The sequence below is a fragment of the Semicossyphus pulcher genome, unplaced genomic scaffold (assembly GCF_022749685.1).
Source record: "Semicossyphus pulcher isolate SPU_LCO1_2020_fin unplaced genomic scaffold, fSemPul1.0.p SCAF_38, whole genome shotgun sequence".
Classification (NCBI taxonomy): domain Eukaryota; kingdom Metazoa; phylum Chordata; class Actinopteri; order Labriformes; family Labridae; genus Semicossyphus; species Semicossyphus pulcher.
In genome coordinates this window covers 215707-227500 of record NW_027211713.1, presented here as the reverse complement: position 1 = coordinate 227500, position 11794 = coordinate 215707, and the positions used below count along the sequence as shown (strand labels likewise).

At 43.3% G+C, this 11794-nt stretch overlaps 1 protein-coding gene across 1 annotated transcript in view; it reads left to right on the top strand.

Annotated features, from left to right (window-relative positions):
- The window catches only part of LOC138606838 (CD82 antigen-like), a 35643-nt gene extending 24412 nt beyond the window's left edge, over window positions 1-11231 (top strand). The window contains exons 4-9 of the mRNA XM_069679303.1: window positions 5235-5356; window positions 6551-6625; window positions 8785-8883; window positions 9767-9934; window positions 10010-10093; window positions 10266-11231. Of these exons, the coding sequence (XP_069535404.1) occupies window positions 5235-5356; window positions 6551-6625; window positions 8785-8883; window positions 9767-9934; window positions 10010-10093; window positions 10266-10343 (626 nt within the window). The 3' untranslated portion in view covers window positions 10344-11231. The remainder of the gene's footprint in view (window positions 1-5234; window positions 5357-6550; window positions 6626-8784; window positions 8884-9766; window positions 9935-10009; window positions 10094-10265) is intronic.
- The last annotated feature ends 563 nt before the right edge of the window (window positions 11232-11794 follow it).

Genomic DNA, 11794 nt, shown 5'->3' with positions numbered 1-11794 from the left:
ACGGTACAAATGGAGCCATGATTACTGAGTGAAAACAGGCCAGGTTCTGTCTGCAGGCTGTTAGTGTGTGTTTTTGTCTTTTTGAAGTCTGCGAGTGTGGAAGGAAGCAGCAGCAGCCGGCACACCTGGAACACCTTACACATTTATTTGTCAGATCTGTTTAAAAATAAAAAATAAAAATGACAAACTCTAAAGGAATGTTGTTGGCTTCAGTAGAAAGGATGCCATCTCTGCCCTGCACTAATGAGCCTGCGTATAACAAGGTGACGTAACTCAGGATTTTACTTTTTAGGGCTGTTACACAGAAATCAACAAGAACTCGTTTCTGTTTTAAATATAGACAGAAAATCTTATTTGATTATGTTTCTGAGATAGCAGACGTTCCAGCAATAATCTGAGAAAAAAGTGAAGCTCATAAGTTCTGATTTTATTTACTGTTGCATTTTCTTTGACAGGAAATAATCCATGTTGTAAATCATGAGCCAGCAGTGCAGAGCTAGTGCTACGTATATTAGCTCCTCCACGTTAGCAGAGTCACATAAAGATGCAAGATAATGTCAGCAATAATGAAATGAAATATTGGACCTGAATAAGCATTTCTGCCAATCAGACTAATGACCCACAGAGGCTTATATTTCCAGCTAATAATGCTAACATCTATTAGCATACTGATGACCTACAGAGGCTTATATTTCCAGCTAATAATGCTAACATCTATTAGCATACTGATGACCTACAGAGGCTTATATTTCCAGCTAATAATGCTAACATATATTAGCATACTAATGACCCACAGAGGCTTATATTTCTAGCTAATAATGCTAACATCTATTAGCATACTAATGACCCACAGAGGCTTATATTTCTAGCTAATAATGCTAACATCTGTTAGCATACTAATGACCTACAGAGGCTTATATTTCCAGCTAATAATGCTAACATCTATTGGCATACTAATGACCCACAGAGGCTTATATTTCTAGCTAATAATGCTAACATCTATTAGCATACTAATGACCCACAGAGGCTTATATTTCCAGCTAATAATGCTAACATCTATTAGCATACTAATGACCTACAGAGGCTTATATTTCCAGCTAATAATGCTAACATCTATTAGCATACTAATGACCCACAGAGGCTTATATTTCCAGCTAATAATGCTAACATCTATTAGCATACTAATGACCTACAGAGGCTTATATTTCCAGCTAATAATGCTAACATCTATTAGCATACTAATGACCCACGGAGGCTTATATTTCTAGCTAATAATGCTAACATCTATTAGCATACTAATGACCCACAGAGGCTTATATTTCTAGCTAATAATGCTAGGATCTATTAGCATACTGATGACCTACAGAGTCTTATATTTCTAGCTCCGCCCACCAGTCAGTTTAGAGCTGAAGAAGCCTTTCGGATTAGAGGTGAAACGTCTTCAAGAACCAAGTCCAGCTGCCTTTCAGATTAAGCTTAGAATGACCATGACCTGTATGACTGAGGACCTTCACAGATATTTCCTTCTACTCCAAGTCTTTATGCTAAGCTAGGCTAACACATACTGAGTGCAGCTCTTCTCGCACATGTAAAAGTCAATGTCTCTCAAACAGTTTGAATTTTTCTCAGAGTTTATCAGCAGAGAGAATAAAGAGAGACGAGCAGTGAGAGCGAGACAGAGCGGCTCAGAGACGCCTCAACAAGTGTTCACGCTCAGATATAGAGACGCACAGTGAGCTGGTGTAATGAGAGACAGCCTGTGTGTGTGTGTGTGTGTGTGTGTGTGTGTGTGTGTGTGTGAGAGAGAGAGAGAGAGAGAGCGTCACTGAGGACATTTGTCCCTCCCTGCAGGTGTCCTCCCTCACACACTGGGCTCTTTCTGCTCCGTCCAGCATCAACATGCATCACATCAGCCCAGTGCGCTCACCGCCTTACTCATCAGCACACACACACACACACACACACACACCAGTGGTCAGAGAGATAGCGTGAGTCCAGCACTTCATCGATGTCATGTCATGCGTCATACCGAAGTAGCGATTAAGCTAACGGTGGACAGATTAGCTTTGTGTGTGCACATAAATGAGACGTATTGATGCTCAATGGAACATTTCATGAAGCGGGTCAGTGTCCCGGTGTGGGCTCACAGCAGATGATCACAGAGGTTTCAGAGGCTAAATCAATGATGTGTGTGAGGGATGAAATCAGCTGCTGCTGTAACCGGATTGTACAAAGACGGAGACCTCGTTTCTGCTCACATCTGACGAGTTAAAAGAAGAATCTGCTTCATTAAGGCTAATAGAATCAGACGGGGCGTAACTCAAACATGCACACACTATAGGCTCTGAAAATAATGATCAGCAGGATGATATTATTATCCTGAGTGGCAGTGGGAGCAGTGATCTAGTACGATCTCATGTGATCTCGTATAATCTCACGTGATCTTGTGCAGATGTAAACAGAGTTTCTCCAACCTGCTGTAATGATGCTCTGCAGGGAGAGAAAAAAAAGAGAAAATGTTTGAAGACTGAAGCGAACTGTTTTCTGTACGTAGTCGATGCTAGCTACCGTTAGCCTCAGGAGCTAAGACTTTAGGAGGAACTTTCCTCCGTGGGGACCAGGGTCTGAATAAAGACCCAGACTTGATTTTATCCTGCAAAAACTGGCTGTTAGACGGGGAGTACTTTCTGGAAGCAAAGAAGAATTCAAACCTTGCAGCACTGACATTTCTAATCACATACTTGCATTATTTTAATCTGATCAAACTGACCATAACGGGCTGGAGGAACCTTTTAGTCCCTTGAAACCCGGCGTCTCGGATTAAAGTCCTGAGTAATTTGTTTAAAATGAGGCCTTCACCTTTTCTTAACAACATTGTCCGCTGTTCCGTCTCCTCGAAATCTTCTCTCTTGTCAGCTGTTGTATCGATCTCAGAAAGTACTGACACAATCATTCACATTTTAAAATCCTAAATATCAAACATCTGTTTAAAGTTGGACCCGTAAACCTACACAACGTCTGCACCAACCTAAGGTTGGTAGATTGTCAGAGGGATAAATCAGGTACAAATCGGCCTAAACTTAAACGTAGCCGCAGTAAGGAACAAAGACACTGTCGACTCTCAGAGATGAGCTTAGCACTGTGCACTGACTTCATATCCGGATATTGATTGTGGACTTGAAATTAGGTCTTTGTGAGCGTAGAAATCCTGATTTGGTTATAGAAATTCTTTATTAGGGATAACCGCTTGAGATGTACCATCTCGTTTTCGAGGGAGTCCTAAACACAAAAATACAGTAGACTCATTTAAAGCAAACATAACAACAAGGTTACTACACACACTGTGACACACAAACAGGAGACAGTAAGAACATAACCAAAACAAACATATCATACAATCATACGTCAGTATGTAGGTGTGTAGGTCACTGAGAGGTAGGTAGGATACAAAACAAAACAAAAGATAAAGAAAGGAAAGAGGGTTGATTATGGACACGAACGGTTGATGTTGTAATAAGATGAAGTACAGGTAAGTTAGTCCAATCAGAGGGAGCTTTAAAAAGCTTTTGTTCCTGTTGATTTACAAACTGCAGGAACAGAAAAGAAGAGCTGTAACGAGTGTCTTAATTGATAATTACATGAATAAGGTTTTAAATAATGAGGATAATTGAAATGAATACATTTGAAGATAAACTGCAGCGGCCTTCTTATGATGGGAGAGAGCCAATGAAGAGTTTCGTACGTTGTGCAGTGATGAGTTCTGAAAGGACGGTCAGGAACATTATAGGATGTATTGAGAGGGAGGAGGTCCGTTTTAGTTGCAGTCTGATACAACATCAGCGTAATCCAAAGTAAGAGAAGTTGAGTGCCAATACCCAGGTTCATTTTCTTTACTATATAATTAATATGACGTTTAGATCACAGTTCGAAATCGAGCCAAAGACCCAAATATTTGATGTGTTAAACTCTCTGCAGTAACGTGCCAACTAGACAAACAATAGAGCGTGGGTAAGCTTCAGACTTTACGAGTGTGAGATGAAGTTTTATTTAATAATAATTTGCTTGATGAAAGCCAGTATTGTAAGGTATCAGCTGATTGGTCAGGAAGTGTGTATAGCTGTATCATCTGTGTAAAGTTGAACACAACATTCAGAGCAGATCGAGGGGAGGTCGTTAATAAAAATGGAAAAGGAGGTGGGCCGAGAGTTGAGCCTTGTGGCACACCTCGTTGTTGCAGTACTGTATCAGACTTTGTTCCTTGTATGACAACACGTTGTTTTCTATTTTGTAAATAAGAATTAAACCAAAGTCAAGCATTTCGTGACAGACCATCATCATTTGCAAGTTTTAACAAAGCGGTAGTGATGTTGTGATTTGTCCTGCAGGCGGTCTGTACGTGTGTGTAAGGACACATGAACACACATGCAGGTTTCATGTCTTGCACACGCCTCCCTCTTTGTCTCTTAGCCTAATGTTCCATCATAAACTCCCTGTTTTCCTTTCTCTTGGTTCTGAGCTGCGTGCCCTGGTTCACTGATCCCCGGGGGTTTCCCATGATGCCTTGAGGCCATGGGGGGGGGGGGTTCAGTCTTTAAATCAGTGCATGGGCAGACATCATCTCGCTGACGTGTTCCTTCCAGCAGGCTCGCAGTCTTTGGACTCTTGCTGTCGTGAATCAGATGAAACCTGATCTCAGCCGAGTCGTTCCCCATCGACAGAGAGAGACGTCCTCTGAATCCTGACCTCAGATTAAACTGTCTGCTTGTTTCAGCTTCCTGCGTTACGCTGGACTCACATCACTCAGCAGGATCAGAGCAGAGCTGCAGACGAACATTCGCTTCTAATTTCTGTCGTGTTTAAAGAGCACATGTTGCTGTGCTGGAGAGAGTCTGCTTTGAAGACTTCAGATTGTTTGACTGAAGCAGGATTGACTTTGTGTCCTCTCCAGAGTCCGGGAGGTCTCACAAAGCTCACAAGACGAACACTTATCCACAGCATATGAAGACATGTTGTGTTGTTGTTAGTAAACACATCATTTCTTCATTTAACTTATGAGATACAATGAATGTTGCTTTATGTGCAGGTGTAAAAGATAATAAATCACATGATGTTATTTTGCATGCGTGCTCAGTATTTGTAATTCATTGCTTTTTGTTGAGGCCTGTCCCTCCACCTAAAGACAAACTTTATATGATGCTGTAATAAGCTGTTGTTTGCTCCGTCCTCTCTGTCAGATAACTCCACAGCTGTGAAGGTGGCCTGCTACATCCTGATCGGAGTCGGCGCCTTCTCCATGCTCATGGGCTTCCTCGGCTGTTTGGGGGCCATTTATGAGATCCGCTGTCTGCTGGGCCTGGTGAGAGATGCTTGATATGTTTGTAGACACGATGAGGACAAAACTATGGAAGCCCAAAGCAGACATGTATCCATACAGTTTATTTACTCCAGAGATAACAGCGCTGCAGCAACGTAACCTCTGATGATCATAACATAGAAACTTATCTGACCTCATTAGTGTGAGCGATTAACTGAATTAATGAAGTCCGTCAGCATCCAGAGGTTGTTACAGTCAGAGCTGCACAGCCGGAGTACCTGAGCATGCTCAGTCTTCTTCTTTCTTCTTCTGTGGAGGATGTTCAAAACTGTTCCTCATGTCTCTGAACCTTCTTGTTAACCTCACACAGCCCATAAAGCGCCGTGTGTAGAGTGGATTACTCCCACCGCTGTACATATTATGGGTACATATTATCGATGGGTGTGAAGGATGCTGCACGCGTCTTCTCCATTTCAGCATCAGTGAATCTGTGATCGGCCTCGCGGTGAATGATCAGTTATGAGAATGACTCACAGCGGGCCTGACCTCGCTGCACCTGTTCAGCCCGGCTTGACCTCCGTGAGACAGATGAAACCAGGATGCTCTAACTAGGCTCGGTCAATCCTCGCCTTTTCTCTTCTCCTGGACTTCTGAATTCTGCTGTAGTGAAATAGCCCGCTGCTCTGTGACATCAGTGACCAGCCCGTTGTTCTGTTTGCTATTAATGATCAAACCAGCTGTGTTATCTCGAGATAGCGAGATAACTAAATCTCCAGAAGACAACTGAAATGACTGCTTATCAAAGGAAAAGGGAGTAAATAAAATGTATGGATGCATGTCCGCTCAGGGCTTCCGTAGAAAACACCCTACATCTTAGTTTAATGAAAGAAAGTGCAGTTATTTCCTTAACGAGCTGCTTCCTGCAGTTTTTGTCAAATGCAACTCGAACGGGAGGAAATTTGTCGGGGACTACTTTCAGCGGTGGATGAATCCACATGTGTTGCTCTCATGCATATTTAGGGCAGGTGGTGCAGGAGAGTTTTGAATAGATTTTAAGTCACAGAGGAAGAAGAGCGATCAGCCTCAGAACCTGTTCGTTTGTCGACATTAATCAAACATTAGAATAAAACCAGGTGAGCTCTTTCACACTCGGTTTGTTTACCTCCTGCTCCCACAGCTCAGGTGTGATGCGGCTGTCTAACATGCTTTAACTCTCTCACGTGATTCTCTCCTCAGTACTTCACCTGCCTCCTCCTCATCCTCATCGCTCAGATCACAGCTGGTGCCCTCATCTACTTCCAGAAGGATGTGGTGAGTGATGTCACTTCCTGTTCACCCCCTCATGCAGCACAGGAGCATCATGGGAGTTTATCCTTTTGTTGGTCTCATGTTTAACGGGTGATTCTGACTAAAGGAATGTGGAGGTTTGCAGCACACCTGTTAATGATACACCTTTATCCTCTGATTGGTCGAGTTCACGCCCTCGATGTGTCACAACACGCGGACATGAGAGCGGCTGTGTGCATGAGAGGAACAACACGTGATGTGAAGAGAGTCTACTAACCCTGCTGACAATCACAGCGCCACAGCAGAGAGTGCAGCCTGAGGACGAGACTTGCTCGATGAGTGACAACACAAACAACTGTCATTAAACTGGCAGCAGCTGGTGCAGCAGCGCCCTCTGGTGGCTGCTGTCAGGCTCGAACACATATTTGTTTACATTTTGAAGTTAGACGGTAATCTGAGGGTTTTTTGCTTCAGTATTTCTAAACTTTTCTAAACTAAAAACCTTTTGACAAGTTGAGAATCTGTTTTAGTTGTGAAGCTTCCAGAGGAGCAGCCGTTCATCATGACATGTTTATCTGCAGAGATAACGCTGCTGCTGTTTCACTTTCCAGACTGCATTTCTGTCCGTCTGTCTCCTCCTATCTTCCTCTCACAGTCTCCTCTGAGCGGCAGATATCGATGTGTTGCACTTTTTCTTTTGCAGTTTAATCAGGACTTTTTGGGCAAATTAACAAATCAGGTATAAATACAGAACACAGAACAGCTGGTCACATCATGTGCTTGACCTTTCGGATGCCTTAGAACCTATAAATCATGATGTGACCAGTGAGTGAACTCTTTAAACGATGTAGACAGGCAGGCAGGCAGGCAGGCAGGCAGGCAGACAGGCAGGCAGGCAGGCAGGCAGGCAGACAGACAGACAGACAGACAGACAGACAGACAGACAGGCAGACAGACAGACAGACAGACAGACAGACAGACAGACAGACAGACAGACAGACAGGCAGGCAGGCAGGCAGGCAGGCAGGCAGGCAGACAGACAGACAGACAGGCTTTAAGTGTATTTCGACTCTCACACACATATTTGAACACTTTATGATTTACTAAAGCAACTAAAAACATGAAGTGTGCAGTAAGATCCCCGGCCCGGACCAGAAGCCTCCTCACTGATCCAGATGTAAAATGTTCTAAAGGAGGAAAGCAGACGGATCTGTTTATGGTATCTGAACGTTTGTTGGAAGCTTCTGGATGCTGTTCAGCCGCTGCGCTCTGCCAACATGAGGTCTGAGGTAAAAGTGTGTCTGCGTTTCTCTGCAGACCTTCAGCGTCTCAGTTTAAAGGCTGAAGCACAGTCTCATTTCTTCCTCTCACAGGTTGTAAACGTGTCGTGTTTTAAGGCTCTGGATATCATAGAACCAGATCTCACAGATCAGACAGTGCTCAGTCGTTCCAGCTGGCATTCCAGAGTCACGAAGAAGAACTGAGACGATTCAGGAAACACGGCTCTGATTTTAACCCTTTACGACCTTTAAATATTCTTTTATTCACTTTTTTTCTCAAAAGTTACAAGAGAAGAAACCAGTTCACCACTTCACTCATGGTGGTACTGTAAATGTGAATCAACAGCTAAGAGCAGCTTAGCTTAGCTTAGCTTAGCTTAAAGACTGGAAAAGGGCAGCTAGCATGGCCCTAACATGTTGTTGTTGTTTTTGTTTGTGTTTGTTTTTGTTTCTTTGACAGATGTTGTTACCTTGGCACAGATTCAGGCTAGTTGTTTCCACCTGTTTCCATTCATTTTGCTAAGCTAAGCTAACAGGCTGCTGGCTATAGCTGCAGATTACGTGATGCCCCCACGTGAGCGGGGTCAATGTGCTCATGTGAACACGTTTTACAGCTGCCTGTTTTCCTGTTCTATCACTGATGTTAGTCGTGTATAAAAACATCTATTCTCACAGTAGTCCTCTAACTGTGGGTGGTTTGGTTTTATTGTCTTTAATACTTTTACAGAATAACTGAACCACTAAAGTCAAAGACATGAAATTCTTTTCAACATGGGACAGAAACAAGAGAAACCTGCAAACACCAAATCAACCTTCCTCCTCAGTTTGATCCAGACAGACGTCGATGAGACCGTTTATCATAAGGTGTAAATTAAATCATCACCTTCAACTGTTTGATTGCAGTTGAACGAGGAGATGTCGAAGATCGTCACCAAGGTTCTGGAGAACTACCCCGGAAACAACTCGACCACAGAGCAGGCCTGGGACTTCATCCAGAGGAACGTGAGTGACACACTGATCGGAGCTCGGCCTCTCGATTATGTTTTTGTACATTATACAAAAAAAGCAGAAATAAAACGACGTCTTTGAAACGTTAAAAATATCAAAACATTTACGCTGTGATCGTTTAAAGGAAGCTAAAGGAACAGATCAAAAACAGGCTCTCGCTTCTCGTTCACTACTGATCACAAACCGCTGCACACACGTCACTTCTAAGACGGCCGCTTTAAGGGTGCGTTCACAGGCTGCTGTCTGTTAAACACAGTTTTAGGCTCAGGAACATTTTAGGACCAGACCAAACTTTATTTATCCATCAGGAAAAGGGTTGTGCTACAGCTGCAGAACAAAGGACTGATCACACATCAGTTCAGATGTAAAACACGGTGCCAAAAACACCAAGAAGGTCAACAGTGACTGTAACTTCACAAGGAGCACGTTTGGACTTCTGTCTGTGATTAGGACAGCCCAAAGTCAGCGCCCTGAGCTCAACTCGTGACAGGAAGTACTCCTCTCTCACTCCCTTTCTTTCCTCTCTGCCTTCATACTGTTTATAGATGGAATAATTAACTGTTTATTAGAAAGGAAGTCATTTAATACAGGACGTAACATGTCAGAGTAAGAAGGCTCATTTACACGTGTAGTCTAAAGAACATTCACACGTTAATATACGACAGACAAAACACTGAAACATCTGCAGAGCCGATCAGCGTCAAGAAACAACCAGAGTCACCTCCTGTCTGTCTCCACCTGTCTCTCTCTCTCCACTGGTCTCTCTCCCCCTACCTGTCTCTCTCTCTCCCCTGCCTGCCTGTCTCTCTCTCTGTCTCCATGGGTCTCTCTCCCCCCTGCCTGTCTGTGTGTCTCTCCTGCCTGTCTGTCTCTGCAGATGGAGTGCTGTGGGTGGGGCGGGCGTCAGGACTGGAACGGGAACATGATCATCGCGAACAGCTCTCAGCTGCTGTTTCCCTGCTCCTGTCAGAACGTGACCTCCGGAAACTTCTCTGACAGCGGCTTCTGTGAGGCTCAGACGCCCGACTGGCCCGTCTACGACACGGTAAGCACACGGACCTGTCCACCTGTCTGTCTCGCTGTCCTCTGCTGCTGTATTTACCTGTGTGTGTGTGTTCAGGGCTGTGCCGACAGCGTGGAGAGCTGGCTGCTCACCAACATCGGGGTCGTGCTCGGGATCTGCCTCGGAGTCGCTCTCATCGAGGTAGAGCTGCACATTCACTCGTTCATTCAAACTGTTCATAAAGAGTCCAGACCGGCTCAAGTTTAAACTCTACTTTGATATTCTTATTAAAAACAGAAGATTAATTTTTGTGTGTGTGTGTGTGTGTGTGTGTGTGTGTGTGTGTGTGTGTGTGTGTGTGTGTGTGTTTCAGCTGCTGGGGATGATCCTGTCGCTGTGTCTGTGCAGGAACATCCACACAGAGGATTACACCAAAGTGCCAAAGTACTGAAGCTGAAACAGAAACAAAAGATGTTTGAGGCGAAACGTTTTGTCCAAATGTAAAATAATGTGTTTGCTTTGTATTTTATTCTTCTTCATGAGACACTTCCTTCTTGTTTTATCGTGGGTGCGGTTTCTGTGGAGCACTGCAGAGCGATGCTGACATGTGACAAACAGGAGAGTAATAAATGATGGTTGATTAAAGGTACGCTCTCTCGGGCCGTAATAAAAGCGGTAATTATCTGCATTTAAGTTTCCCTAAAATCTGAAGAGAAGTCGAGTTTAACGCGGCGACAGAAGCTGACTTTGTTTGATTTGGAAAACTGGAAAAATCCAAAATGTGCTTTTTTATTTTTATACTCCAGCGTTTTGAGTTGTTGTGAAATGTTTTTAGTACTTTGTATATAATTTTAAACGTTTATTTGTGTGAATTTAAATCCAGAAAGTCGTGCCAGTGTTCCCGAGCAGCTGGTCTCTCCTTTTTAAACCTTCTGGTAACAATAGAAATAATAATAGAGAGGTACTAAAGAGGTTTTCTTTCACTCCCAGTCTACGTAAAAAGCAGACTGTAACTCTAAAGAGGACGTGCTGGAGGAGTTCTGTTTTAACCACTTTAATAAATGACGATGAGCAGAGATGATGTTTTCGGGGAGATCAAACTGGAAATTTGTTTATACATGAAAATTATTTTGAATATTAACTTTCAGCATGATGTTGTTTTTATAATGTCCAAATCCACCGTCCTGTTTGTGTGTACAGTCTGTAAACTGTCCATTAACCTTTAGAGTAGCTCATTAAAGGTACTTTAGTTGGTAACCAGATGAACTCTGGTCGTACAGTAAGTGTGTACTCACAACTTTCACGCTTTTTCATTTTGCCAATAAACTCATTACAGTACTCTGATGTTTGTTTGTTTGCACCGACGCAGGAACGACGAGTTAAAGTGTAAAACATTACAAAGTAAACATTATGATGCACAATAATATTATTATGATTAATAAACTTACTAAACATTCTGCACACTCATGAATATATGGAGCAAAAACACTGAGCTGCAGCCAGCCTGCAGTTCATGTAGAAACCACCAGAGGGCGACGTCACTACACAAAACCACAAACACAAAGAGAAGCGACTGCGCTCACGGGCGAGTTTCTGTTTTAGTATTTGTACGTTATATTTGTGTTTTTAATCTGGCATAATGAAATCAGTTTACAGGACTGATGTCTGGAGGTCACACGGCAGTCTCTATTCTCCTGATCCCTCAGGTTGATCTTTGTGTCGCTCCGGGAATAACGACAGACAGTTTCACACAAATTTACATTTTGCCTGCCAGCCACCTGTAACACACACACACACGTAGACAGTTTGTAGGAGCACAGCGACTCTCCCACACAAACCTCCAACTGCTGCCCACAGCAACGTGTTCAGAGATCTCTGCCAGAACTCACACATGTTGGATCC